Consider the following 26,723-nt stretch of genomic DNA (forward strand, 5'->3'; position numbering starts at 1 on the left):
TGTTTTCATAATTTTCTTTATAAAAGAAATATTCAGCTCGTTTTCATTCGCATCCCATCTTCTTTACTTTTCTGTAATTAGTCTGCATTCTTACTCTGTAATCTCTTTCTGTAATGGCCCTACATTTTCTCGTGATTAATATATGAAGTATTCTACATCTCATTCACCAGTTGTTTCTGCTTCTACCGTAGGTGCTATAATGCAATACAATAATGATCTGACTAATAAGTCAGATAATGATGCTATCTACGAGATTGTGAGTCTCGGTACCTGATACTCATTAATCATTGTCACATTTTCTCAACGACTACAATCCAAAATTTGTGAGGTTGACAAATTCAACGAGAAAATTTCTATCTTTCAACAACTTCTTCTGGAGTTCAACATGAAGATAAGAGTAATAAAGAAAGAGAATAGGAATTTAAAATTCTTACTTAACTTTTCTTTTTGATTGTCTACTCCTTTAGATAGGGATGCCATACAAATTTTTCAAGAGCAAGATTGTTTAAAAAATGAGGCAAAGAGCCTCAAATTTCTGTAATTTTGTTTTGAGATAATAAAATAATATTTCATAAATATTCATATTGTGTTTCTATCTTCTGGTATACGTTCTATGTACTCCATTTTATTTTTCTTTTAATAATGCACATTTCTTACAAAAATGTAATATGAATCTGAAATACTAATTGCATTTAAAATAAGCTATTTCAAAACTAATAATTTCATTCATCTCCCATTCGAAGTCAAAAGGGTTTTTGATTTTATATTTTAAATATGTGCAGCTTTCATGAGTTCTTCTGGAACCTCAATGATATTTAAATCATCTATATAAACTGCAATAAAAGCTAATCTAGATAGTGAAAATATATGAAAAATAACTTATTCCACGTGTGTTTGGATTGTTTTAAATCATATAAGGATTTTTGAAACTTGATAGAATAAATACTTCAAGACTATATATTTCATGTATTTCATATCTAGTGATTCATATAAATATGCAGTTAATCATGCATATCCAAACTTTCGGTAACTATCAAACTAATAAAAATCTCCACATAATTTTATCAATTTCAAAAACATATCAATATTATTTCTGTGAGAAACTGATTCGTGATTTATATATCATATTTTCATTTCCTTTATAAAAATATCTACTGATATTCAACAATCATCACCTTTTAGGTGTTTGGACTACAAGTCCATATGTATCACGTTTTACTTATGATATCAATTCTGCATTCTGTAGGAATTGTTTTTTTCTATTTTGGCTAATATTTTTATATCCGTATTTTTCGACGGTTCTTGGCTTACTTTCTTTATTACTTCTAGTAATGTCAAGTATCATCTTATATAAAAATACGTTGTCAACAACAGTTTTATTTCTATCCAGAATTTCTCCAATACTCATGAAATGTATCGAGATCTCATTATTTTCAGGTACCTATCCCTCTTTAAGGGAAAACATTTCATGAAAAACCTCTTCAGGAGGATTATACTCTTCAGGAGCTTTTATTATGAGAGAATTTTGTACAGAAAGTTTGGATGGATCTTATTACTTGTTTTGTGGGTACGGCCTCTTCAGGAGCACCAATTTCTTTTCTTTGTGCTTTTCTCTTTCGATACGCTTTATCTTTTGTATTCATAGGTCTTCCACGCTTTTAGACATGTCTTATGTTTATTAGACTGTTAAATTTCTTAATTGTTCTACGAAGACTTTAATTCTCGCTGGGATTTTAGTAACTAGAATATGAGATATTTTTATCTTATTGAATCCATAAATTAATTATCATCTGAACTTTCAGTTCATCTATGATAATTAAGATAACGTCAAATTATTTTATTTTATTTGCTTGTAGTAAATTTTTCTTTCCACTCATGGTAGGAAGATTTTATAGTAAAAGAATCTTTTGGTTCTTTATAGACGTCCATATGAAAATTATTTGACTTATTGTAATTGATTTCGGATGATCAAGATAATCATAAAAAAATACAAATATTTTAAATCATATCACTTTTGATGCATCATAATATTTGATTCAATAATTGTATAATATCATCTCAAATAGAAAGCTGGTAGTTTTTCTAATACAAACTTCTGGCCCGAAATCATAGAAGTACTATAAAGATATTCATTACCATGTCTAAACTCTTGGTTTTTTTGAAAAAAAATACACCATTCGCTTATGGGAAAGATATAAATCCAATACCATTCACTTTAGGGAATAATGTGGAACTAGTAGAATGTGACTGATGATTTCTTAACAAAAACTCATTATTTTACTTAGCCACTAGAAGACCAGATATAAATTTATAATATATTATGAACTTTTACACTCGATATTGCTACTTTATGAGCACATTCGAGGCATTCATTTTAAACATATATTTTTTAGTAGATTTTCTCTATACAGTTTCAATTATGCAACTTCAGGTGCATTAATCATAATGAGTTTTTGGTACACGTATCACTTATTTAAACTATCTCATAAAATCAATAGATCTTTTATTATTGGATACTCAATAAAATTATTGGTTTAGAGCGATCCTTCAGGGATGCTTAATTTTTATTATAAGATAATCTTATCATCAATAATTCATAACAAGTATAAAAAATAAACAAAACTTGTATATAAAATGAATAAGTATAAAATTTTATCAAGTAATAATAAGAAATATAATCTTTAATATTCACATTGAGGATTGAAAATAATATATTGAAAAATTTAATTGAAATATAAGACCACTAGCTTCAGAATCAACAGAATTTCGTACTAATAATGTGTTATAAAACTAAAAGAGAAATGATATTGTAAGAGAAATAGGATATTACAAGAGAAAGAGTTATTATTCAATGCAAAAACTTGATCATATATAAATGAATGATACCCATATATATAGGAGTATAAATGAGTAGGTATAACTTAAGTCTTAATTGATGGTTAAAAATATATCTTAATTGATAGCTAAATGGTCTTAATTAATAGCTATAAATGATCATACAAATAAATTTATAATAATTTACTCTTTATCTTGAATTTTTCATACTTCATAGTTGAATGATATATTTTATTTTGTATAAAAATTTTAAAAAATTATAATAATTAAATAAAATAAAATGAAAATAATTACGAAAATAAACAAAAACTAAGACTTTGACTTTTCCTTATAGCTATTGTTGCTGGAATCAATATCTCGTCAGCAAACATAATGGTATAGGCTGTAGAAAAAAAAAATAATAATAATAAAGGAAGTAGGAATTTCTGAAGCCACTCAGCTATTAATTAACAGATGGAAAATGATATTTTCACCGGGGAGCTACAGCTCATATATATATATTATATTTTTTAATGATGTTATAATTAAAAAAAAAAAAACTACTAGCGGTGTCTACCGCTGAGAGCGGTGAACGTAGCACCCGTCCTTTACCGATATATAGCAAGGCAACGGCAGGACCTAAATAGTAAATGCAATTATATTTATTAAAATTTTGTTATATACAAATACAGTCGTGTATTAATCTGTATATCAATACTGATTCATTCATACTTAAAATTTAAATTAACACTATTTTCAATAAAATTTACTTTTTGACCAATTATATCATATTAGTATACAGATTAATACATAATTATACTTACAATTATATTTTTCCTATATTTTTCTTATTTATTATTTTTATAGAGCTCATGCACCCTCCCACCCAATTAATAGCTGCACCAGTTCTCAACTGAATTGTTATAAAGACTTTTGGGAATGACCTTACTTACCCTTTGACTTCTTGGTCTGCCACGTCACCTCACATTTAAAATCAAATTTGATTTATATGACACCCGTGGACATACCCGTTGTCATGCGCATCTTAACGGAATATTCCTCCTCCAACCCTACCACCCCACCAAGACAAGTTAACGACTTACAAAAAGCAAAAGAGCGAAATGACGACTTCGTCCTGTTTGCTCCTTTTCTTTCATCACTAAAACGCCGACATTTGTGCACACTTGCGGCTATCAGCATTCCCTGATAACATCGTAAAACCATTTCCACGCCAATAAATATCCGAAGGTTCCCCTTTTTGTCCCTCGTTCCTGCCAGTAATAGACTGATTCGCTATCCGATTCCGCCTTCGTCGAAAAGCCCATTCGTTTCTCAGTCCCCTCGATCTCGATCTAATGGCGAAAGAACCAGTCCGCGTCCTCGTTACCGGAGCCGCAGGTATTGAATCCATTACCACTTTCTTGTTGAATCAGATCTATTACTTTCATTTTTTTCAATGATTTATTGCTTTTGTCTGAGACTCATCCTACTATTTTTTTTGTGTTCTGTATTCAATTTACTAGTTTCGGAGAGTGGTTTAGATCTGGTATATGACGATCCACAAAATGTCCCATGTGTGCGAAGAGAATCATTGATCTTTTGATTCTAGATTTCATTTATACTTTTTTTTCTCACGATTAAGAAACAATCAAGCGGATCCGTGCTTGTGATTGACTTTTTGTAACACTTTTTTTTATTTGCTTATTGAGCTGGACAGAGTATGTAGTTGTTTGAATCTGGTGTAAATATTGTTGGTTCGGTTGCATTCTTTGTGACAAAAATCCAATATTGCGGATCTAAGCTTGCGCTTGGGGTGCCATATTTGGTTTGTGTAATGATTGTTGTCGTTGTTACCGCTTCCCCCCCCCCCCAAAAAAAAAACCAAAAAAAAAAAAAAATCGGATTTATTTCTTTGCTTGGCCACGAATCAAATCCATGAATTATCGATAATTGAATAAATTAGTGAAACGACTCAACTGTCCGATATTAATTCTCACACGGTAACAATGAAATACCCATTGAGCGAGATATTTAAGGTTTAGTTAAGGAGAATATCATTATTTGTACTCGAAATGATTTTTCAATGCGTGAGTCGTGTTGCCAAAACATTTTCTGCAGCTTGAGCAACATCGTCATGATGATTCTTCAACCATGCACGTTACGCAGTTAGTACCATGCTCAATATAACCTTGGGAACTTGTTATTTGTTTCCTTTTTTAATTCTTTATCATAAAAAAGTAGCCTTAGTACCTGATACAGTTAATTCTGTAGTTGCCCGCTATTGAACATCCTCTTTATAATTTATATTGAGTGATGTGCTGAGGATCTATTGCTGGATTTGCAGGACAAATTGGATATGCGCTTGTCCCTATGATTGCTCGGGGAGTGATGTTGGGTGCAGACCAGCCTGTAATCCTGCACATGCTTGATATCCCGCCTGCTGCAGAGGCATTGAATGGGGTGAAAATGGAGTTGGTGGATGCTGCATTCCCACTTCTTAAAGGTATACTTATACTCTTTAATGGGTCAAATGACTCAAGAATCTGGATGCCCTGGCATTTTACTCATATTAATGATATGTAAGATTATGACGTATAGTGTGATATATCTAACAGGTGTTGTTGCTACAACTGATGTTGTTGAGGCATGCACTGGGGTTAACATTGCAATCATGGTTGGTGGGTTCCCGAGGAAAGAAGGCATGGAAAGGAAAGATGTGATGTCGAAAAATGTGTCAATTTACAAGTCTCAGGCTTCTGCCCTTGAAAAACATGCAGCTGCAAACTGCAAGGTGAATGAGTTCCTTGAAATAAGGAAAATAGAGTTTTGGGTAATTTTGGTGTCTAAGATGATTGAATTCAGCTAATCATATATTATGTGTCATCTCAAATCCAAAACCCTCTTGCAGCACGGATGGCAGTTAAAAGCTGGAAATAAATTTTGCCTGATTTTTTCTTCCTTTTTCTTAAATGCATCCTGATATCAACTCAAATAATGTGACATAGTAGACATCTAAAGGTTGTCTGAAAAACTTCCAAGTGTGTATGTATGCCTCATGAGCACTAAATGGTTTTTATTGATGTTTAGATTGCATTTACAAATTTATCACATAGGTCAATGATGTCTAGTTTGAATGGCACCTCCTTCCCTTGTAGCAAAGGGTGGAGGGTCAAGTTGTAGGCTCAAGATCTCCACGGTAACTTACCAAGAAGAAATCATTACTCAGAGTCAGTTAGTTTCAAATAGCTACTTTTACAGGTCATGATAGTTGGCATAGGTTGGAGTGGCACCCGTTCTGAATTTGGAACCTTTCTTGTGTACTAAACCATTTAGTTTGAAGTCAAGTAGAACTTGCCAGATGATTTCGTGTCTTTGTCATGCCCATACATGAAAATGAACAAGCAAGTTCTTGTACATGAATTTGGACCAATTTACTTTGTTGAGCGCATACTAATTGCTTCTGCTTCCTATGCAGGTCTTGGTTGTTGCTAACCCAGCAAATACCAATGCACTGATCTTGAAGGAATTTGCACCGTCTATCCCTCAGAAAAACATTACTTGTTTGACAAGACTCGATCATAACAGAGCTTTGGGCCAGGTTTCTGAGAGACTGAATGTTCAGGTTTCAGATGTTAAAAATGTTATTATCTGGGGAAATCATTCATCAACCCAGTATCCTGATGTCAGCCACGCAACAGTGAAAACGCCATCTGGAGAGAAGCCTGTCCCTGCTCTTATTGCTGATGATGCATGGTATGAAAATGGATAATGCTCATTTTGATGAGTTTTTGGTTTAAGTTCATTGAAGTATTGATATAAGTTCCTTTATTAAAGGTTGAAGGGAGAATTCATAACTACTGTTCAACAACGCGGTGCTGCAATAATCAAAGCTAGAAAGCTGTCAAGTGCATTGTCAGCTGCCAGCTCTGCTTGTGACCACATACGTGATTGGGTCCTTGGAACCCCAGAGGTTCGTATTATTCTCTCTGTTCCTTGATTGTATACTGTGTAAAAGTTGGTTCCCTATCATTGACAATTTGGCTGTAAATTCAGGGCACTTGGGTATCCATGGGGGTGTACTCTGATGGTTCATACAATGTACCTGCTGGACTCATTTACTCATTCCCCGTCACTTGCTGCAATGGAGAGTGGACGATAGTTCAAGGTAATTTCATGCTACACAACTAATTTTGCGATTTGAAGGTCAATTCTATTCAAGATTTAGCAACAATATTAACTAATGATTGGCATTAGATGATGCTCAACATGCGTAGTGTTCAAGCTATGACCTCAACTGGAAGAGGGATGAGACGGTTTAAAGTTTTATCTTTTTCTCAAATAAAAAAAAAAAAAAGTTTTATCTTGTGTCGAGGGAGAGTAGATTTTTCTTTTTTTTTTTCTTTTTTTTTTTTTTGGTTTTGGGGGAGGGGGTGTGGAGGTTGGGGCTTTGGTTCAAGGCCTGCTGCTGCCTTTTTTCAGTGCCTTCTGAACTCTCCCAGCTTCTTGCACTTGGGATATGCCTTTTATGTTTCTTAATAACATTTTCGTGTACTTGAATTAAAAAAGCTCTCCCAGCTTCTTTATCATTGCTTTTGAATGATGGAAATTAAGATCTGGTTGTTATTTTGACTTGTATGTGCAGGTACTATTAATGGCTTCGATATAAAAAAGTTGTTTGTAGATAGGATTTGTTATGCTCTTTGGTTGTCTTCAGTGTATGATTCTTTTGGTGAAGCTCACATGTTTGTTTTTATCCTTTATCTGCCCAGGACTTTCAATCGATGACTTCTCGAGGAAAAAGCTGGACTTGACAGCAGAGGAGCTCACTGAGGAGAAGGCCTTGGCTTACTCATGCCTCTCTTGAATGCTCTCGTTCCTTACATAACGTGGTAGCACGTTTGGTTTTTTCCTGTTTGTCTCTAGAAGTAGCTTGCAGTTTTGAATAATGCCATTGTTAAAGATTTAGAGAAACTGTTAATGATGGAGAGGCTGCTTCTTTAGATTTTATATTTGTCGCAGCTTTAATTTCTACTCGGACTGTTGAATTTATAACGGTTATCCTTATATTGCTATCAAATGCGCATTTGAACATTTGAAGTTGCTTTTTCGATCTATAATTTGTGGGTATTTTTTTGTTGGTTCTCCCTGCTTTTGCATAAGAAAAAGCTACTTTGCCACCCAAACCGTACCGCTCTAGTTGACTGCCCGGCAAATTTTTTTTTTTTTTTTACTTAATGATTAAAGAAGTGATTTTAATTGTATTGTGGGTTTTTTTTTTTTTAAAAAAAATTATTTAAATATATTAAAAACATGTAGAAGGAAAAATGAAAAAAAAAAAAAAGGCCTAAAAATGCATGGTGGTAACAATGAGTGATGCTATTTAAGAGTATTCACATTTGGTATTGCGGTTTGGAACGAAAAGCGTCCTCTATCTCGATCCATAAAATGGGGAAGATATTTTCAGGTGCTATAGAAGTTTTTTATATTTGGAGATTTAATGTATATCCACAAATCTTATTTTGGTTCATGTCCTGCGTTTCTTCTCTCTCAACGGTTGGATGCCCTCAATCGTATTGTCCCTCCCTCGCATAGCAGCCATTTGCACTACACGGACCTTAGACACATTACCGTCGCGTCCTCACTTCTCCACCGTATGAAACTCAGCAAACCAACAAATTCTCCTATGTTCCAACCATTCAAAAACAGAGTATGCTATTGTATGAAACTCAGCAAACCACCAGATCCACCATGAATTGAGGCCGCTACCATGTGTCAACTCAGATTCATCGTTGCCAGCCTCAAGCCAATCCAGTTTCGCCACCGGCAACTTCAATTTTTTAGTGGGTAATGGATGGTTGATGAAAGAGAGAAAATTGAGGCCAATGGACTTGAGGTAGAGCATTTTCTCTCTTAACTGGGATAGACAAAGGTTGGGTTGATGGAAAAGAGAGACTTAAGCGAAAGAGAGAAAAAAAAAATTGGGAAGTGTACTTTCTTGGGCGAGAAAGTGTAGCAAAGTCATAGTGGAGAAAGTAGAAGCAGGATTTCGGATGAAAAGAAGAGAAAGTGAATGAGAAATTAGAAGATAAGAATAAGGATTCTAACACGATATATATATATATTTTTCTAATGGGAATAGAATGTAATATTTGAAAAGAAATAGAATAAGATAAAAAAGTTAGTAGTTAAATTTGTAAATGAAAGTGAAAGAAAAAAAAAAAGAATAGAGAAATATTATTTTAATAAAATAGATAAATGATAGGAAATGAGATGTAGGGAGTTCTTGAAAGATTAATAAATTTTAAGAAAAAATTTGAGGGAATGTAGTTTTTAATTAAATTATTGAAAATTTTATGGAGAATGGGAAGACAATGCTAGAGTAACACCGCTCTTGGCGTAACTGGGATTTGATGAGAACTGGTTATTTTCATGGTTGCCATATGCCAGCTGTCCATTCGTTACTTCCCCGGCTGGTGTTACCGAATGTTTTCACTTTTTTTAGGAGTTGGCACAAAACTTAACGTCATCTTTAATCGTGTTGTATTAACTTAATTCAGATAATTAGTTATAAGTTAAAAACACTTGTCCAGATAATCAGAAACTAAGGCAGTGGTTTTTAGACAATAGTCTGCAGCTGTTCAGCACCAGAAATCATCTTTCGCCTGTTGCTCTTGGAAAAATTAATTGGTGTTTTCAGAGCATGGATGACTGGTAGTTCTATCCTGTTATAAATGTCATGTTTACATAATTACTCATTTTTAATGACATACCACGGCATGTTAGCATTATGCATTATGATACTACTACATAAGTAGTTTTTTTGGCATTTTATTTTTTATTTTTTGGTAAACTGGTTGAAAATTTTAATTAATTTTACTGGCCCATTGACGATGAGGATATGCGATAATCTAAATCAACCTGCTAGTTGTGGCGTGGTCCCTCGATTGGCTCCGCAGCGACCGAGTCAGTGGTTACCGATATCAATCCCTACAGGGCAGGCATTACCACACCTCCCCTTGGGTCAGAAATCCTCGTAGAATTTGCGCTTTCACGCCCATAATAGACAATCTACTATCTAGTGATCTACATCCTTTCGCAGTCCACATTGTTGACCATCAATTCTGGTATGGGACCATTTTTTGAGGATTTTGCTGAAGAGAAACAGCTCAGCCCCTGAAAAATTGGTTTAACACGAGAGTTGCTGGGCTCGTCTTCATAAAAAAAAACCAGGCTTTTAGGTATCAGCTCATAAAATGGCTTTATTACGCAACCAACCCTCCATGCACCTGACCAATCTCAATCGCTTTCATCCCTCCAGGTCGTGATGATTTATTTAGCTTTTGGTCTAAAACTTATTTGACACGGTATGAGAATTCCATGGAATAGGGAGCCACCAGCGGTAGTCTAAGTATTTTTTTTTTTTTCTTTTTTTTTTTTTTATATTGGAGATTTGGAGAAGGGGATCGAATCTAGGATCTCTCTTATGGAGGTTGGGTCTCATGCCATCTGAATCACATGCTCTTGGTTAAGCATTTTCCTTTAACAAGATGTGCAGAGAAGTAGAATCAACTTTAGAACAATAAACCCAAGTGCAGTGACTTCTAAAGCTATCGGAATTCTGGTAAAAAAGGAATGGAAAATAAATAAATAAAGCAACAAATGGCATTCAAAATCGATGAAATGATGAGAGAAATTCTGGGAAATTCCATAAAAAAAGTGATTGTTTAATTCATCTTTAGAAAAACCCTTTTTCTTTTGTGGGGGAGTGGTGGCAATTCAATGCTAGGATATAGTACTATAACTGGTGATGTAAAGTAATTGCATTTCATTTGATGAAAAATTATAAAGAAACCAACCACAAGAGATAAAACTGCATGCGTAATCAGTGGTGTTTAAAAAAAAAAAAAAAAGTGAGGCAGTCTTTAGATATCGTGGAAGAAAACCTTGTGAAATAACGAGGAAGTAGCATAGATAATTAATTGGCAAAGACTAGAAATTTTGTTGAGTAAACGATCACCACCAATGGAAAAGGCAGTACTGATGGGTTAGTGGACAATTATCTAAAGGCCCAGAGGCCATATCTAACGAGAGAGCCTTTCCTGTCTGTCTGTCGCAATTAATCCCCTTCCATGTTTTTTCTAAGCTTGGTTGACTAGATGCAGTAGTAATGTTGTTGGTTAGTGTTCAAGTCATCATGTTGAGAGGAAGATAAAATAAAAAGGAGCCAAATACATTGAAAGTAAATAATACATGATATCCGTTTGATGGCGGTCTGGCCTGTTCTCACAATCAACGCAGTTTTATGATTGGGTGTATAAGCTTTACATGGTCAGCAAAGGTTGGCAAGTCTATTCTCAAGCTCTTCAATATCTTCAGTACCTATGAACCATCTTTTTCTTTTTTCTTCTTCGTGAAAATTTAAGCATGACCTCACTTAATTGTGCTTTGATGACACTATTCCTACTTTTCTTTTCTTTTTCTTTTTTAATCTTTTTTTTTTTTTTTAATCAATTTCTTTGCTTCATTCATTAATGGTCCTCTTTCATCTGCATGCGTTACTTGTGATTTTTCCTCCTTTGGAGTCGAATAGTCAATAGACCATGATTTTTTCTCTCGTGCGCCAAAATGTGTATAGCCAAACGGTCAACAAAACCTCTTTTTCTCTTCAATTTAAACTTTTGAGATAAATAATAATTTTACATTATATCAAAACAAAAGTCATAAGTTTAAATTCTAATTCTATACTCTATCTCACTCAATTAATTAAATGTTACACATATACATATTGGGCTCAATAGTTAAGGAGCGTGTTAATAATATAATCAAGTAATTAAATCTATCTCTTCACATAACATCAAAGTTAAGCTCTTGAATTCAATTAAATTAAATATTTCAAATTTGGGCTTACTCATTGAGGAAAAATCTAATACACAAGTGAGGATAATCAGTATGAAGATATAAATTAAATAATAAAACCTACCACTTTTAGCATTAAAATTTACATCTTTCCCTAATAGCAATTGCTTCTTTTCTGTCCCAATATTTCTGAGATTGTCATATGATGCTCAATTATATATATAATGCTATTATTACGTTGTACGCCCCGAAATCTTATTAATTTTCAGCTCATCTGTCAAATCGACTAATTCAAATACCAGCTGCACGTTAAAATTCTATCTTCTATATATGACCAACACAACAATTCACCCTAAGCAAAGAAAAAATCTTATTCCTTTTCATTTTCCACGATCAGATCAGACAAATAGGAGTGTAAGAAAAAATCAGAAAACCGATTGAATTGGACCAAACCAAATCAAATTGGTAGATTCGATCCGTTTTGTAAACAATCCTGTTCGGTACTGGTTCTTAAGAATCAAAACCGGTCTTAAAATTGTGCAATACAAATTTTTATATTTTGAAAACCGAACCAGTCCAATATATATATGTTAAATTGATAATTAATATAACATGAAATTTTAATCTTATTATTTAAGTATATTAATCTTATAACATAAAATTAATATAACATGTAATATAATATAAAATTAATTTTATAAGTTTTAATATAACATTTGATATAACATATAATTTTAGATTTAAACATAAACATAAATATTAAGTTATTAATATAAACTTACTCTTGATATATATATATATATATATATTATCAAAAATAAATACATTTTTGGCATAATAGATTATAATATATATATATATGTTCTTTTTGTAAATATGCTTTTACACATTTGATCATATATACTTATATAAAAAGTCTATAATTTATATAGACTATAGTTAAATTCAAGACTATACTAGTATGCGTTAATTATTATAAAATAATGTACTTATACTATAATATAAATAATATATATAAACATTATATTATTATTAATATAGACAATCTGTAAAATTGGACCAGACTAGATCGAAATTGGAAAAACTGGAATTCTGGTTTCGGTAGTGAATCAATTCAGTATCAGTTCTTAAATTTTTAAAACCGATATATACTGATTTGGTTATAAAAAAATGTACAAAACTGGACCAGTTACACTCGTACAAATAAATAATTTATCCAAAGCAAAGAAAGAACTTAGTCTTCCTCGAAGGAACAAATATTAATGCCATGAATCAAACAATTTAATTCCTGTCATCTTCTATATATATAAATATATTTATATATATATATATATATATATATTATGGTAACAAGAAAATTGACATGGATAAGCTGAAGAAGTATAATTTATTTGTTCAATGAAAGATTAGAATGCGAAGATATATATATATATATACTCTATTCTTCTGTGGTCCTCCTGTCACTTTACAAAGCTATTTCTAAGTAACTAATCTTTTTGTTTCCCTATAATTCCCTTCAATTCATCACAATTGTTATCAGTTTAGATGTATTTTTCCTAATAATTTAAACTCACGGCCAAGACCTGCTTTTAGTTCGTCGATGGATGATTAATTCTAGCTTTTGGACTTGGAGACACATCTGCCCCCACACTAAACATTTGTGTTGTCCTTTCGCTGTCTCAACGGTCAAAACATGATACCTTGCAGCCATTGATCAAATCCTCCAAACCGCCAAACAGAAAGCGAAACTTTCAAAATTCTGATAATTCCGGTGAACCCCCGGCTCCGATGAAAAGGTTGTACCAGAACTCCATGCCATCGTCAACAACTGAGCCATAAGGATAGCCTTGTTCCACTTGTTCGATTGAATTGAAGTGATACTGAGCTTGTGATTCATCGGTGATCGCCGGTAAATCAAACGGCGCCATGGTGTTCTCTGGCAGTGGTGGTGGTTCAAACCACATACTACTGTCATCAATCTCAGGAAAAGTTCCCGACAAGTCCATGTCTTCAGCCTTAATATGGCTCATCATGTAATTGTTTGGTTCCATGGTTAATGTAACTGAGGTATCCGTGACCGATGAAAAATCACTAGAAGATGGTTGCGGTGACGTTGATGTGTATGCTGGACCTTCAAACCCTTGATGGGAAGCAAGATTAAAGTTGGAGGATTGCGATTGGCTTTGAGCATTGGATTCACAGTTCGTGGATTGCAGGATGATTTCTGGGTTTGTCTGGTTTTGTTTCAGTCTTTTCTTCAAGTGGGTGTGCCAGACATTTTTTATTTCGTTGTCAGTTCGTCCTGGTAATTTAGCTGCAATGGCTGACCACCTGAAAATTGGAGGAAAAGAAGTTTCGTTAATGATGTTAATTTGTATGTGCTAGTAGAAGTGGCGACAAGAAGAAGAAAAGCTTACTTCTATTTATACGATTAAATAGCTAATAGATTATAAGTCTTACAATCATGCACATAATATAGACATGTATCATCACTGCATGTGCTTCAACAATATTGTTGCAGTCATGTCGGGTCAACCTAGAGAATCTTTCAGCCCACTACTTGATTTTCTTAAGAGATAAATCTTCCTTTTTTTATTCCAGTAATGGCTAGTCCCCACTACATGTGAAAAAAGACTTGTCATTCGTAGCAATGGCTCCAGTGTCCTCCGAATGATTGAAAAGACTACTTAAAAGCTTTTGGATTATAGAATCTCCATCAAGATTTAGCCTTAAAAAATGTCCAATAAGATGTTGAAAGCGAAATACAGTGACTTGCTTATAAATTTACTCTGTTATGGTTCATGTCAGCACCAATGAATTTATTTATGAAATAACCAGAAAGAAAAACAATCTCTTAAAGCTGAAAAACCCCAGTATTGGTGCATACCTATTCCCTAGCATTTCATGCAACTTAATGATTGTGTCCTCTTCTTCTCTGCTGAAGTTTCCTCTCTTGATATCTGGCCGCAAGTAGTTTGTCCAGCGGAGTCTGCAACTCTTCCCACATCGTAGCAGACCTAAACAAAACAAAGGAAATGAGCAAACAGATCATTATTAAGATAACTAATGATTAGTTCCCAGTCTGTATAACTTTGTTTTCATCCCTTCTTTGAAACTTTTTCGTTGGATTCTATGTAGTGGTATCTGCATGGCCTGGACCTGTTCATAGAGAAAAACAGATAGGAATTTGTAGTTACCGGCTAGCTTTGGAAGCGCACGCCAATTGCCATGGCCATAGTTTTGGATGTAGGAGATCAAAATCTGATCTTCTTCGGAAGTCCAAGGCCCCTTCTTTAGTCCGACTTTGTCACAGCAAGGAGCTCTAACCATGATGATCTCAATTCTTTTCGCGCTCTCTCAAATGCTCTTTCCCTTTACTTTTCAAATGAGATCCGTGAGCTCAAAATCTTCCTAGCCATTGTTTGGATATTTATAGTGGAAATATTCCACAAACCGAAAGTAGCTTGAATAGACCAAGACAAAATGAGCATCAGGATTATTTCATTCTTGGCAACTTCCGGGAAGGAGGATCTCTCCCTTCACGAAGAAAAATAAACGTAAATATATACAATAGTATTGCAATTTAAGGCTCGAGAGCCGGAGACTACCTTGCTTGGCATGTAGCGACTACTGAAAGCACACGAGGGAGTGAATCAGACGGAACGTCGTCCCTCTTTTTTATATAGAATAAACATTTATATTACAAACCGCCGCCAAAAAGACGCCCTTATTGACATTTAGTATTTTTTTTCATAATTACTAATTTTCTACTTATTAGATTATTTAAAGAGTAATTCTATATATGGAATATACAAGTGTCGTGTAATCACTTAAAAAAAAAAGTAAGATTTATTATTAAAAAATTAATTTTTTTATCATATAAATATCGTATTTATTTACTTGTTTTAAAATGATTATACGATGCTTATATATTTACGACTGCAACTACCATTTCTCTTATTTAAATGAAAAATTGCAACATGAAAATGGTGGGAAGTCAGCTGCATGCACTTTCATATAATTTCTTATTAGCATTTTTTGTCTTATTTATAGTTGCCATGCACTACTAAACATCATTAACATGATTTGGAGATTCTTTTTAATTTTCGGTCCGAAGAATTTTATAACATTTAGTTGCACGTAGAAAGTATTAAATGTTGTAGAGTTCACATATCATATATTTTTATCTATCTTCAAAGTAATTTTCCGTTTTGTTATGGTATATACTTTTAAAATAAAAATTTTATTTACAATCATTTTTGTATATTCTTTTATGCACTATATTAGTTGTGTATTAAAAAAATTAATACAACCAATCACATCAGTAGAATGTATATAAAGTACGCAAAAGTAACTGTATGTAGTATTACTTTTTAGGTTAATGTGTGAACTTTCTTGCTATCCACACACAGTCTAATTAACACGATTGAGAATAGGATGAAACCAAGCAAAATCTATGATGCATGGTTAGTATTATATGTATTTGTCCTCCAAATATTGGAGTCTGGTGGAGATCGAACACTTGCAATTGCATTGGCATTCTCATAATTAAGAGATGTCAAAAGGACCTCAAAGTAAAATTACATTCAAGTTTCGACCATCCATGCAGGGGAACGGGGATACATACATGAGGATTGGACAAAATTGCATGTAAGAGTTCATGGGTCGGATTAGGGAGGTTAGCATTTACCAAATGGAATTGGGATTATAAAGGTAATCAATTAAGAGAGAGTTTAGTGGGATTAGAGTCGCCCCATTTCTCTGTATTTTTATCATAAACAGAAGGAATATTAATCCACAAAGAACAAAAGATAGTTTGCCATTTTGACTTGGTCAATAGGAGGAAATTGATCAAATAACTAAGAAAAATATTTTAGCTACAAATGGATCATAAAAAAGTGAATCTACAAAATGATATAGTTTGATGCAGTACGTTAGATTGTAAAGTTAATTTTAGTGTAAAGTAAATCTAACGAATTATATGAAACCACGTCAATTTGTAAATTTACTTTTGTATAATTTCTTTGTGTCTGTAATAATTCTCACTACTTAAAAGGATAATAATTGTTTATGGCCCGCTTGGGTTAATGGTTTTTTTATGAAACTCCTAAGACTAATCATCATCATACGATATGAGGATGCTCCAGAGTCAAATACAGGGACAATGGTGAATTTATCATTGTTATCTTAAATATAATATAATGCCATTTGGTTGCCAAGTGCACATGGACTAGTGTACCTCGTCGGTACGTGGAACACTGCCAATAAAATGACTTGCCATTTTCTCATTGGACAAGCCGATTGGTTTGACTGGACTAGTCAATGAAAATTACAAGAGAACCAGACGTTGGAGACCTTTAATATTATTAATAGGAATTTCTCGATTAATTTAACTGAAAAGTTTCATATTATTATTATTATATATATATATATCACAAATCAAGATTTGATTTTAGTTTGCTGGCATATAAACCACTTCAATATATAATTGTATATTTTTCTATTAAAAGCACACATACGGATGTGGCCAAAACTCCCAAAACTTTTGTTTCTTTTTTTGAAAATGTATTTATTTATTAAAAATAAGAGCTTAATAATAAAATTGAAATCCTGTTCTGCTTCCAAAAGGAAAAAATGGAATGCGGCCACTTCCACATATTGATCATAGCAATTTGATTAATGGGTACATGCATAGTCCAACAAAATAATGATTATAAATAATGGCTGCATGGCTATTGATCAATGTGTATTAATACATTGTTTTCAATTACGAAAAAAGAACCAATTAAAAATAAATAAATCTTGATGAAGAGTAGGAAACGAGCCGGAATATGGAATTTCAACTATGGAGGCAAATTTTGACCAATATATGGATATATATATATATAGAGAGAGAGAGAGAGAGAGAGAGAGAGAGAGAGAGATGCACGTGTGTGTGGTCTATGACGGCAGGCTTGGCCATCCGCCAGCCTCATAACCAAAGCCTTTTCCTTCTAAAGTCGTGTGGCCTGATGTCTAATACACCAAAAACAATTAATGCAACGTTTTTTGTTTTGATTTTTTGCAAGTTTTCTAGCCCCAACAATCATCTACAATATACGAATTGAACCTTTATTATTACATTTTATTGACATCATGGTAGTATGGCCGGTTTAACAGAAAATTAGTAATAAGCGTGGTTCCTGTATATTGCACATGCCATTAATTATTCTTAGGAATTATAGAGTATGAATGTGTGCGATTTGTTAAATTTATTCTACAATAAAAATAATTTTAGATTTTAAGATACATGATATCAAATTATATTATTTTATAAATGAGTAATATTAGTTAAATATAATTATAAATTGTGCAAGTACCGCATATTCATTTTAATAAAAATAATATTATTATTTTTAAAAAATTAATTTTTCATATAAGTCTTATATTTATTCACTTTTTTTATAAAAAAATATATATTATTTGTATACTGGTAAATATTATTTATCTTTATTAATTTATTTTTGTATAATTATAATATATTTCTCTAAAAGGCCGAGCTATTATGCCCGCAGGGCGGATCACGTGCCGCTCAGGCCAATTTTTTTTTCATATTTTTAAAAAATAAAAAAATACAACAATATATTAAAAATTATTTCTTTAATTATTAAATAAATAAGTAATTTACTGAACGGCATACTGGGCAAAGTAGTTTTTTCCTTGTTTAAAATGATTACTTCTCCGGGATGGATGCAAGTGAGCTGTTTGATCGGGTCAAGTCAAGCTAGCAAATGAATAATTACCAAGATTGGGGTGAGAAAAGAACAGACAATAAATGGTCAAGTCAATATTGTGGGCTATTTGTCAATTCAGCAAATCTGCATGTGCACGTCGTTTTTTAATTTGTAATGCTAATAATTTTTTAGATTAAAATTATATTTTGTAGCCATTTATTTATTCTGCAGTCAGTATTCTCTGTAGATTTATCCAGGGAAAGGTTGCTACACGAAGAAGCTGCAGTCAAAGAACGAAAACAATAATAGGAATGAATATCCATCATACATGCTTAGTGCTGCATCTGCTGCATACAGCTAGCATGCATGCACGTTGTAGATAAAGGCATGCAATATTATATATATGCATGAATCTTTTTAGTTAGTTATATTATATGTCTGCATGCATAACTCAGAATTGGGGATGATCTGGCTGTACAGTCAAAGACGAAATAAATAGAAAAGAACTCCCTCCCAATAAGTTAATGAATCTATCGTATGCTAAAGTACAATCTTCGCTTGCAAACCATGCATACACTATTAATATATCCCTTGATCTCTAGTTTACAAGTGGTGCTTCAAGGTTAATTGATCTTTTATCGTACTGTAGCCTTAAATATATTCTAAATACAGTGAAGGCTGCAGGATTAAGATAATTTAGTAGGGATTTACGCGACCGAAAACGACTTTGATATATATATAGTTGTTAGAATTAATTAGAAAATTAATGATCAGTAATACTATACATATATGACTAAATAATATTGATATATAAGCCTAAAATGTACAAACTCCGTGTAGAATTTTATTAAAAAAAAAAAAAAGTGGATATTACACTGAAAAAAATAAATAAATAAATCACTGTTTTTTTTTAATGGTGGCAGTCACTTTTTACAAAAGATTTGCGCAAGACTAGTAAGAGATCGATTACATTAATGTCGCCCAAAGATTTAAGATTGTCTGATAAATATGGTCCTGATCATGACTCCTCACCTCATAATTAATACATCAGAAGATGTGAATTAAATATTTAATTAAGATTTGTTAGATCTCATTATATATATATGTGTGTGTGTGTGTGTGATCAATATTGACTAGTCTGCATGCATGCGCATAATTCTCCAATAATATTTTGACTATTCAAGATTTTCACTCCGGTCATCCCACTTAATTAATTTCTTTAGACTGATAATGTTATCCCCCACTAACTTTATGCATGCCATTTGTCCATTAGTCGTAATCGATTCCTTTACGACTCTTCTTTTTAGCACTGTTATTTATGGCATGTTTTATTGTATGTGTCGAGAAATTTCCTGTTCATGTCCAAGCAGCCCATGATGGAATATGACACAGAGAGAGCTAGAGAGACGATCGACGTTGCAGCTTGCTTAATTAAGTACTCTTTAATTGTATACAAGTTACCAATTATTAGTCATATATGATGACTAATCATGGTAATTAAGGATCATCAATGCCGCATGGATGCAATATTCATACATGACTGATGTATTACCTCTTCTTTTGTTTTTCGCTAGCTAGCAGTTTCGTCTCATTAAACCGGTCGGAAGATATCATAGAGTGAGAGGAAAAAGAAAAAAAATGTACGTTTTACGTACGTACAGTGAATTCTATATGTATATGTTTCTAAGAAGGCGAATTCAGGGCTTGATTTGGTGATTCCAATTTAAATCACATCCAATATGAAATTGTCGATAAGTTTTACGTACAGCATATATTTATATGTAGGAGAAATGAAGTCTGATTCAACTGCTTGTCTTGTTAGAAATAAGCATTATATATATAAAAGTGAGTTCTGTCTTTCTGGAATTTTGACACACACACATATATCTATATATATATATATATATAATTATAGAGTATCCTGATCTTGAAGTTAAAAAATAAAAAACAATATTTTTGTAATTGGTATTCGAAAGTCAAGTATAGAGCCCCCAGATTGTATGCTCCAACTGATCATATATAGAAAGAAAGAAATATCATGTTGCGGCAAAAATACATATACATATATACATATATATATATATATATATATATATGTATATGGTTAAAAATCAAAACAGAACAAGTAAATTAAGAGGATAGCGTCGTACGTAGGTACCCCTAAATGGGAAATCTCAAATTATATATCCAGCTTCCTTAATTACCTGAAGCTATATATTAAATTATATGGCTAACCTCGTAATCACTCATTAATTATGCTCTTATTCGACCATATTGGATTTATTGTATTAATCTATAATGTTTTGGGAATTAATCAATACTGTTCTAACTTTTTGTCTTCCTCACGCCCTACATATTTTCTCGAAATGCATACTGACACAGACCCCTTCAAATGGGTAAAATTTGAATGATTCCCAGAGCCAACCAATCTTGAACCCAAAAAAATCTACCCACGATCATAATTAGCTAGCTAGGTCATATAAATGACTGGGTAAATTCTCCCACCATTTGCAATGTGACAAGGGTGTTTAATTTAAATTAAATTACTGCATCTTTTTTAGATTTTACATGGATTGGTTGATTTTGTCACCAGTAAGTACGTCAACTCAGTAATGAAACATATTGGGCCAGGATGATCACTTCATCGTTTCTAGATTGGCAATTAATGTGCATGCGAACATGCAAGCTGCATATCCACTCAATGGGGTTCCCATGTCAACTGTAGGCAGCATCAAACGCGTACGTTCGTTCTTGATGCAGCAAAAATTCAAACATCTGTAGTACTTTAAGATAAGGTTTGCAAAATATTCTAATATCTCTCAGGGAGGAAACACAGAGATCCGACTATTGCCGGATCAAATTCAAACTTGGATTGATCATGCATGGGATTGAAGAAATATCAAAGAATTAGGTAATACTGGACCAGGAAAACGGGTATTACGTATGATTTCTGTTATAAATTAGTTGTAAATTGTGTGGTGTTGAATTAGTGGGCGAAAGTTTCAATGTCCCTACTCTTTTAATGCGGGATCTAGATGCTTGCTTGATCTCTTGGTGCAGAGGGAATTTCGAAAGTCTTTGCCAATTGAGCTAACGAGAGAAGAAAACCAATAACATCATCGTACGTGGTGGATCACAAACTCAAACTGCTGATGCGAAAAAATGTACCATGATGATAAGGGGTATCCCATAATTATAGAAGTCCAATTACTGGACTAGCGGTGGCCCATTTGTGTATAATTTGTCGCTGTCTTGTCACATCAGGCTTTAAATTTGACATAAGCAAGCCCATGGATCAAATCGACACCTTGGATTAATTTGACCGTCACACAATTTTCAGGATCGAATCTTAAAAAAAGATTCAGATTATCTTGTTTTAATAATTTAATATTGTAAACAGTAATATGTCAATTTTAGTAATTTAAGATGCGATTGCAAAACCAAGACGCAAAATGCATTCATCTCTTAGAAAATTTATCGAGTGGTAATGGTATTGGCATATGAAGCCAAGGGGTGCTGTACTTAGCTTATGGATAATCCAATACAAAACCTAGCACCATTCGAGATACCAATAATACTCTTTTTTTTTTTTTGGCCTCGTCCGGTCAGGGCCCATGTTTAATTTAACACAAAGAAGCACACTAAGGTAATAATATTAACCAAGACAGGAACGAACGAGTCAAACGACCGCCCAAAAAAAAAAAAAGAGGTTCTCTTAGTATCTCCTGTTGAACTCTAATAATAAAGATGATGTGCATCGTTTTAGCAGGATTCGGAAGAGAAGTCAGGTGATTTCTTGAAGATATGAAGAACGAAATACCCTTTCGTGCATGGTCAAGGGCATGTGAGGGAGGATAAAAAGAAGAGCCGTACATAGCAATCAAAAGTCATTCCTTCTGGAAGATGTTCCCAAGTCCTTCACTACAGAACCAAAGTCATTCCTTCTGGAAGATGTTCCCAAGTCCTTCACTACAGAACCAACAAGGCCTTTTCAAATTAAACAAATCATTCCGGCAATTTGCAACCCTCCGGATTAAGGTTTTCTTGTGGTTAATACTTTCCCGTGTTGGGCTGCCTGCATAACTTTGAAACGTTCTTCTAATTTTATTAAGAACCACGCTGCCTGTCCAGAGAGAGAGAGAGAGAGAGATGCGTTCAACAAACAAGGCCGAGTCAAAGAAAATTAAAAATAAAAGAATAGACGCAAGCTTGTGCTTTTGTGTGTGTTAAAGGAGGGGGGGGGGGGGGGTGTTATAAATTAATCTGCAATTATACCTTCAGAAGATTCTTGCCTGTGACGAATAAATATATATATTGTTCACTCTCTCTTTTTCCCGATTATACAATAATACTTACACCTCAATTGGAAGAGAAACAGAATTGGGTAAGAACCCTAAGGTGAAAAGAATACATAAATTAAGGAGGCATTTCATTGCTAAAGACAAGCTAATTATGCAACGCAGCCATCCTGAATCAACCTAGTCAGCCTGACTTAAAGAGAAAATTCCTAGGATACAGTAAAACACAGTCTCTCTTTTAACTCCTACAACCTGCAATTACACTGGATGTTTGTATAGCAATTCCTTCATCGAGTACAGTTCATCTCAAGCTCAAATCAGGATCATCTTCCTCGTCAAATTCTTGTTCACTTGATGGCCTGATTCTCTTTCCATCTCTTGATGCTGTTCTTCCCTTCTTTGGCTTCCCCCTAAATATGGTTTGCGTTATGCATTGAAAGATGCCGAAAGAATTTCTCTTGAATGGTAAATTCGGTATAATTAATTATGATTTTTAAACATTTATTTATTTATTTTATTTTTTTCGCTACCGATATTCAGTACTTCAATGCATTGAGACGGAAAGGTACACTTACTGGCCATTGGTGGGGAAGCTTCCACCCTTAGACCGACCTGGACCAAAATCGGATCTTCCATCTGCAATGAATAGAAGGAAGAGGGAGAAAATAAAAGAATTACGGAATTTCCAACCTATCATTTTCGGACAGAAGGAATATATGTAAACAATGGATATGGGTTCACCATCGCGCCCAACTCCAAGTTCTTCAGCCTGAACATAGAAAAACAATTTAAGAGATCAGTCCTGTCAAGTCTGAATATATCTCTACCCTATGTGAGATGCAGCCTCATCATAACCATTTCGCGATTTCAGCTTCTGGTAGAAAACAGAATAAACATCGCACAAACATGATAAAAGGGAAGCAAACTCATTCAAAGAAGGTAAAGTGGCGGCAAAAAAAGAGCGCCCCCCCCCCCCAAAAAAAAAAAACATTCCGGGGGGCGGTGGATAAAAGTGATTAGCAGATAGATCATAGAAGTAGATGAAAAAGAATCCACTTTTTTTTCTATTGGCAGGTACAGGAATTGTTTATCTTAAATCAACATTGCAAACAACAATTAGCTCAAAAAGATTCATATGAGAAATATAGATTGAGAGGTGACCACTTTGTACTTCATAATCTCCCCATGGTATTTCTCCATTAATTTGTATGCTCCTTCAATTAAATATATGAGCACAGATCCCCAAAGTGAGAAGGGTAAAAAGAGTCTTAATACATCATCAAATTTTATATTTCTCAGAAAATATAGCTTTGAATAAACTTTTTCCAATCTCTAAACTTTACTTGAATCATTTCTCAATTGAAAAACATATACTTGCCTTCAACATGTGATCGCATTGGACATCCCACACCCCTTTTTATTTTTTTCATCCCCAATTATCTGAACCAGAAAATGATTTCAGATTCAATGCTTTAGGACATATTTTGTAAAACGCCCTTTAAGATACATCATTTTTTGTTTTATATAAGTAAATTTGATTAATATCAATAGGTGTAGCCAAGTACACAAGCTGTATAAAAGAAAAAACAACTAGCTAGGAAGAAGCCCTATATTTGCCTTGGGTGCAAGCCCAATCTACATCTAGAGTTCTATTAACATAAGCAAAGTTGTGAGGTTATAGGTGCACAAGATCAATGGCATTCAGTCTAACATGGAGTTTTCAGCATCTACAAGAAGATAATTCTGTTTGATCTTGAAGAACTTCATCAAATAGAATGTGAAATTCAATACATACTGCTGGTGAGGTAACTGAAGACAATGAGAAGAGTCTATCTTCAGGCTGGAATTTCCTGGACCTCTTTAAGCTGCAGGAACAGTTTTAGGCAAAACTTTTGTCACAAAAATCTAGTCAAAAGTCACAATTGAATATTTCACATTCACTGCAAGCACCGAAACAATGCATACAGATGTAAGAATACCTTGTACATAGGAACCAACGTTGTCTTGGTAATATGGTTGCAATTAATAAATCAAGTCAACAATCACGCAATTGAAGTTTCTAATACATACTTATTTTGGAAAGGACATTATAATTGATATATTAAGTGAAATCATAAGGTATTTCAGAAATAGCAATAAAAAGCAAGTAATTTAAGAAGCTTCAAGTGTCTGTTTTAGAACTAAAATGAAAAGTTCATGATTCTCATCTGATATCATAATATCCAAAAGCAGCAGATTTGAATGCAATTGTTCATACACCCCCTGTGATAATCAATTTTCTTTGTATGCCTGTTCAGCAGTTCACTCCCTACAAGATATGAAAGATGAAATATTTTATGAACTTTGGTTTCAAATTTTATTTTTAAAATGTAACGTCTACAAATTATCCTTCAACATGCCTAGAGCTTCACAAAGAAATTTTCAATGTCTCCTGATCTTTACACCAACGATCAGGTTCCTTCCTGATATTCTACTTATCAAATAAAAGTTCCCTCATTAAAAAATAAAAGAAGAGTGAGCTCACTGTGCTCGCAACCAGTTGCAGTTTCTCATTTCAAGCTTTGTAACTATTATATTGTTTGCATATATTGTAAGACTACTCGCGCTACAACCCTGCAAGCAACATAACGAGGAGCTGCTTATGATCTTCACACATCATCTGCACCCATAAAAGAGTAAATTTTCCATTCAAACATGCACAATTCGTTGACCAGAATCGCTTTCCATGTGATGCAGATTAACAACCACTACAATTAGAAAGGAAAAACATACAATTCGCATTCAAATCACCAGGAAGAAATGGGATATGTATTTGCATGGCAAGGAATCGGTGCATTTACTGTCTAGAATTCAATTACTTTGTTGTGTTCTTGGACGAAGAAAGAAAGCCTTCAAAACCTTTCAATACGTGCCCAAAATGGCTGGAATCATGCAAGTAGCTCGTCTCAAGCTCATAAACCTACAATTTGATAACACGGGTAATCTTTAGCTTAGCTCAAAAGTTATACTTACAAAGAATATGAATATGGGTGTTTTGCAAGAAATGAGTGTACTGAATAAAGAAGTAAATCATTAAATTAAGGAAAACAAAGAAAATAAAGAAAATGAAACCATTGGGAATTCAACTACTTCACTGTGCTTTGCATTTTCAAAAAGAGGGCATAATAAAAGGCATAAACGTTACTTACCCAAAACAATTAAAAGATAAAAAGCACAAATCCTCATTATGTTATTTACTTTCCATTTTGTTTTGCTTAGTTTTCTTCGCAACCAAATAGAGTCGAATTACCTGCTTTTCGATGTTCCGGAGCTCTTCTTGAAGCTTCTCCCTCTTGCTCAACAGAGACTGGAGTAAGGCCGTAGGATTTGTAGAACCTCTTTGCCCTAAGAACATTTCATGCAGACCACAAATTCAAAGAATTCTAAATTAAGCCCGAGAGGGAAAATTATAAAATAAAATAAAATATAACAACCGATTTCCCAGAGAATCGGAGGCAGGAAATAGTAAGTATTGTAAAGTTGAAATTGGAAAAAGATTGATTCTCTCTAATTTTCCGCGGATATTTTGGGGGGGATGAGAGTAAAAAATTCGGGTATGGTTGCAAGTTACCGTCGGAATCCATTTTCGCGGCGGATTACAAATCCCGAGAAAGGCTTGAAAAATCTTTCTACAATTAAGCGCTACGGCCTAGGGCAGGGAGCGAGCCTGTGCTTTAGATAGAGCCTTTGGAGTTCGGATTGAATGGACAAAGAGCTTGATTGAAAAAATCGTATAATTATATATTAATATATTATAATTAGATAAAAAATAAATTTTATTAAAAATAATGTTAATTTAAATTTTAAATATAAATAAATCAATATTAATATACAAATTAATACTTAATTTTATTTATATATAATAAAACTCTTTTAAATTTAAGCGTTCGCTCCTAAAATCATCACATTTTTAGCTCTAATTCGTCCCTCAGTTTTACAGAAACTGTTTTTATAATCTTTCAAAACTCACTCTCAAATCCAAATAACACCTTACTATAAATTG

At 33.3% G+C, this 26,723-nt stretch overlaps 3 protein-coding genes across 4 annotated transcripts; 1 reads left to right on the plus strand and 2 right to left on the minus strand.

Moving 5' to 3' along the window:
• The first annotated feature begins 4,005 nt into the window (after positions 1-4,005).
• Positions 4,006-7,905, plus strand: LOC122277016 (malate dehydrogenase). The gene is made up of 7 exons (XM_043086900.1): positions 4,006-4,212; positions 5,159-5,317; positions 5,430-5,605; positions 6,290-6,567; positions 6,649-6,784; positions 6,868-6,979; positions 7,584-7,905. Exons 1-7 carry the CDS (start codon positions 4,170-4,172, stop codon positions 7,676-7,678), a joined length of 999 nt encoding a protein of 332 aa, XP_042942834.1. The 5' UTR covers positions 4,006-4,169; the 3' UTR covers positions 7,679-7,905.
• A 5,138-nt stretch (positions 7,906-13,043) lies between these two features.
• Positions 13,044-15,187, minus strand: LOC122277022 (transcription factor MYB13-like). Its single transcript, XM_043086907.1, has 3 exons — positions 14,868-15,187; positions 14,558-14,687; positions 13,044-14,001 (listed from the first exon to the last, which is right to left on the minus strand). Exons 1-3 carry the CDS (start codon positions 14,998-15,000, stop codon positions 13,422-13,424), a joined length of 843 nt encoding a protein of 280 aa, XP_042942841.1. The 5' UTR covers positions 15,001-15,187; the 3' UTR covers positions 13,044-13,421.
• A 7,491-nt stretch (positions 15,188-22,678) lies between these two features.
• LOC122277026 (chromatin modification-related protein eaf6) lies at positions 22,679-26,454 on the minus strand. 2 transcript variants are annotated; one of them, XM_043086911.1, is made up of 7 exons: positions 26,292-26,454; positions 25,971-26,065; positions 25,540-25,640; positions 24,477-24,546; positions 23,423-23,450; positions 23,257-23,317; positions 22,679-23,091 (listed from the first exon to the last, which is right to left on the minus strand). In XM_043086911.1, exons 1-7 carry the CDS (start codon positions 26,302-26,304, stop codon positions 22,983-22,985), a joined length of 477 nt encoding a protein of 158 aa, XP_042942845.1. In that variant the 5' UTR covers positions 26,305-26,454; the 3' UTR covers positions 22,679-22,982. The 2 variants fall into 2 exon arrangements, with proteins under 2 accessions (XP_042942845.1, XP_042942848.1); XM_043086914.1 differs by lacking the exon at positions 26,292-26,454 and having other exon boundaries at positions 25,971-26,075.
• Positions 26,455-26,723: the final 269 nt, after the last annotated feature.

The sequence above is a fragment of the Carya illinoinensis genome, chromosome 1 (assembly GCF_018687715.1).
Source record: "Carya illinoinensis cultivar Pawnee chromosome 1, C.illinoinensisPawnee_v1, whole genome shotgun sequence".
Classification (NCBI taxonomy): Eukaryota; Viridiplantae; Streptophyta; class Magnoliopsida; order Fagales; family Juglandaceae; genus Carya; species Carya illinoinensis.

What these genes read in the sequence shown, in the direction of transcription:
- LOC122277026 (XM_043086911.1), bottom strand. An exon ending in ACTTGGAGTTGGGCGCGATG is followed by an intron (nt 23,318 to 23,422) that starts GTGAACCCATAT and finishes TATTCATTGCAG; the next exon opens with ATGGAAGATCCGATTTTGGT. An exon ending in AGCTTCCCCACCAATGGCCA is followed by an intron (nt 23,092 to 23,256) that starts GTAAGTGTACCT and finishes AACCATATTTAG; the next exon opens with GGGGAAGCCAAAGAAGGGAA.
- LOC122277022 (XM_043086907.1), bottom strand. Translation starts at nt 15,000, where the DNA reads ATGGTTAGAGCTCCTTGCTGTGACAAAGTCGGACTAAAGAAGGGGCCT. An exon ending in TGCGCTTCCAAAGCTAGCCG is followed by an intron (nt 14,688 to 14,867) that starts GTAACTACAAAT and finishes TGTTTTGTTTAG; the next exon opens with GTCTGCTACGATGTGGGAAG. An exon ending in CATGAAATGCTAGGGAATAG is followed by an intron (nt 14,002 to 14,557) that starts GTATGCACCAAT and finishes TCCAATTTTCAG; the next exon opens with GTGGTCAGCCATTGCAGCTA.
- LOC122277016 (XM_043086900.1), top strand. Translation starts at nt 4,170, where the DNA reads ATGGCGAAAGAACCAGTCCGCGTCCTCGTTACCGGAGCCGCAG. An exon ending in ATGCAGCTGCAAACTGCAAG is followed by an intron (nt 5,606 to 6,289) that starts GTGAATGAGTTC and finishes CTTCCTATGCAG; the next exon opens with GTCTTGGTTGTTGCTAACCC. An exon ending in GGGTCCTTGGAACCCCAGAG is followed by an intron (nt 6,785 to 6,867) that starts GTTCGTATTATT and finishes CTGTAAATTCAG; the next exon opens with GGCACTTGGGTATCCATGGG.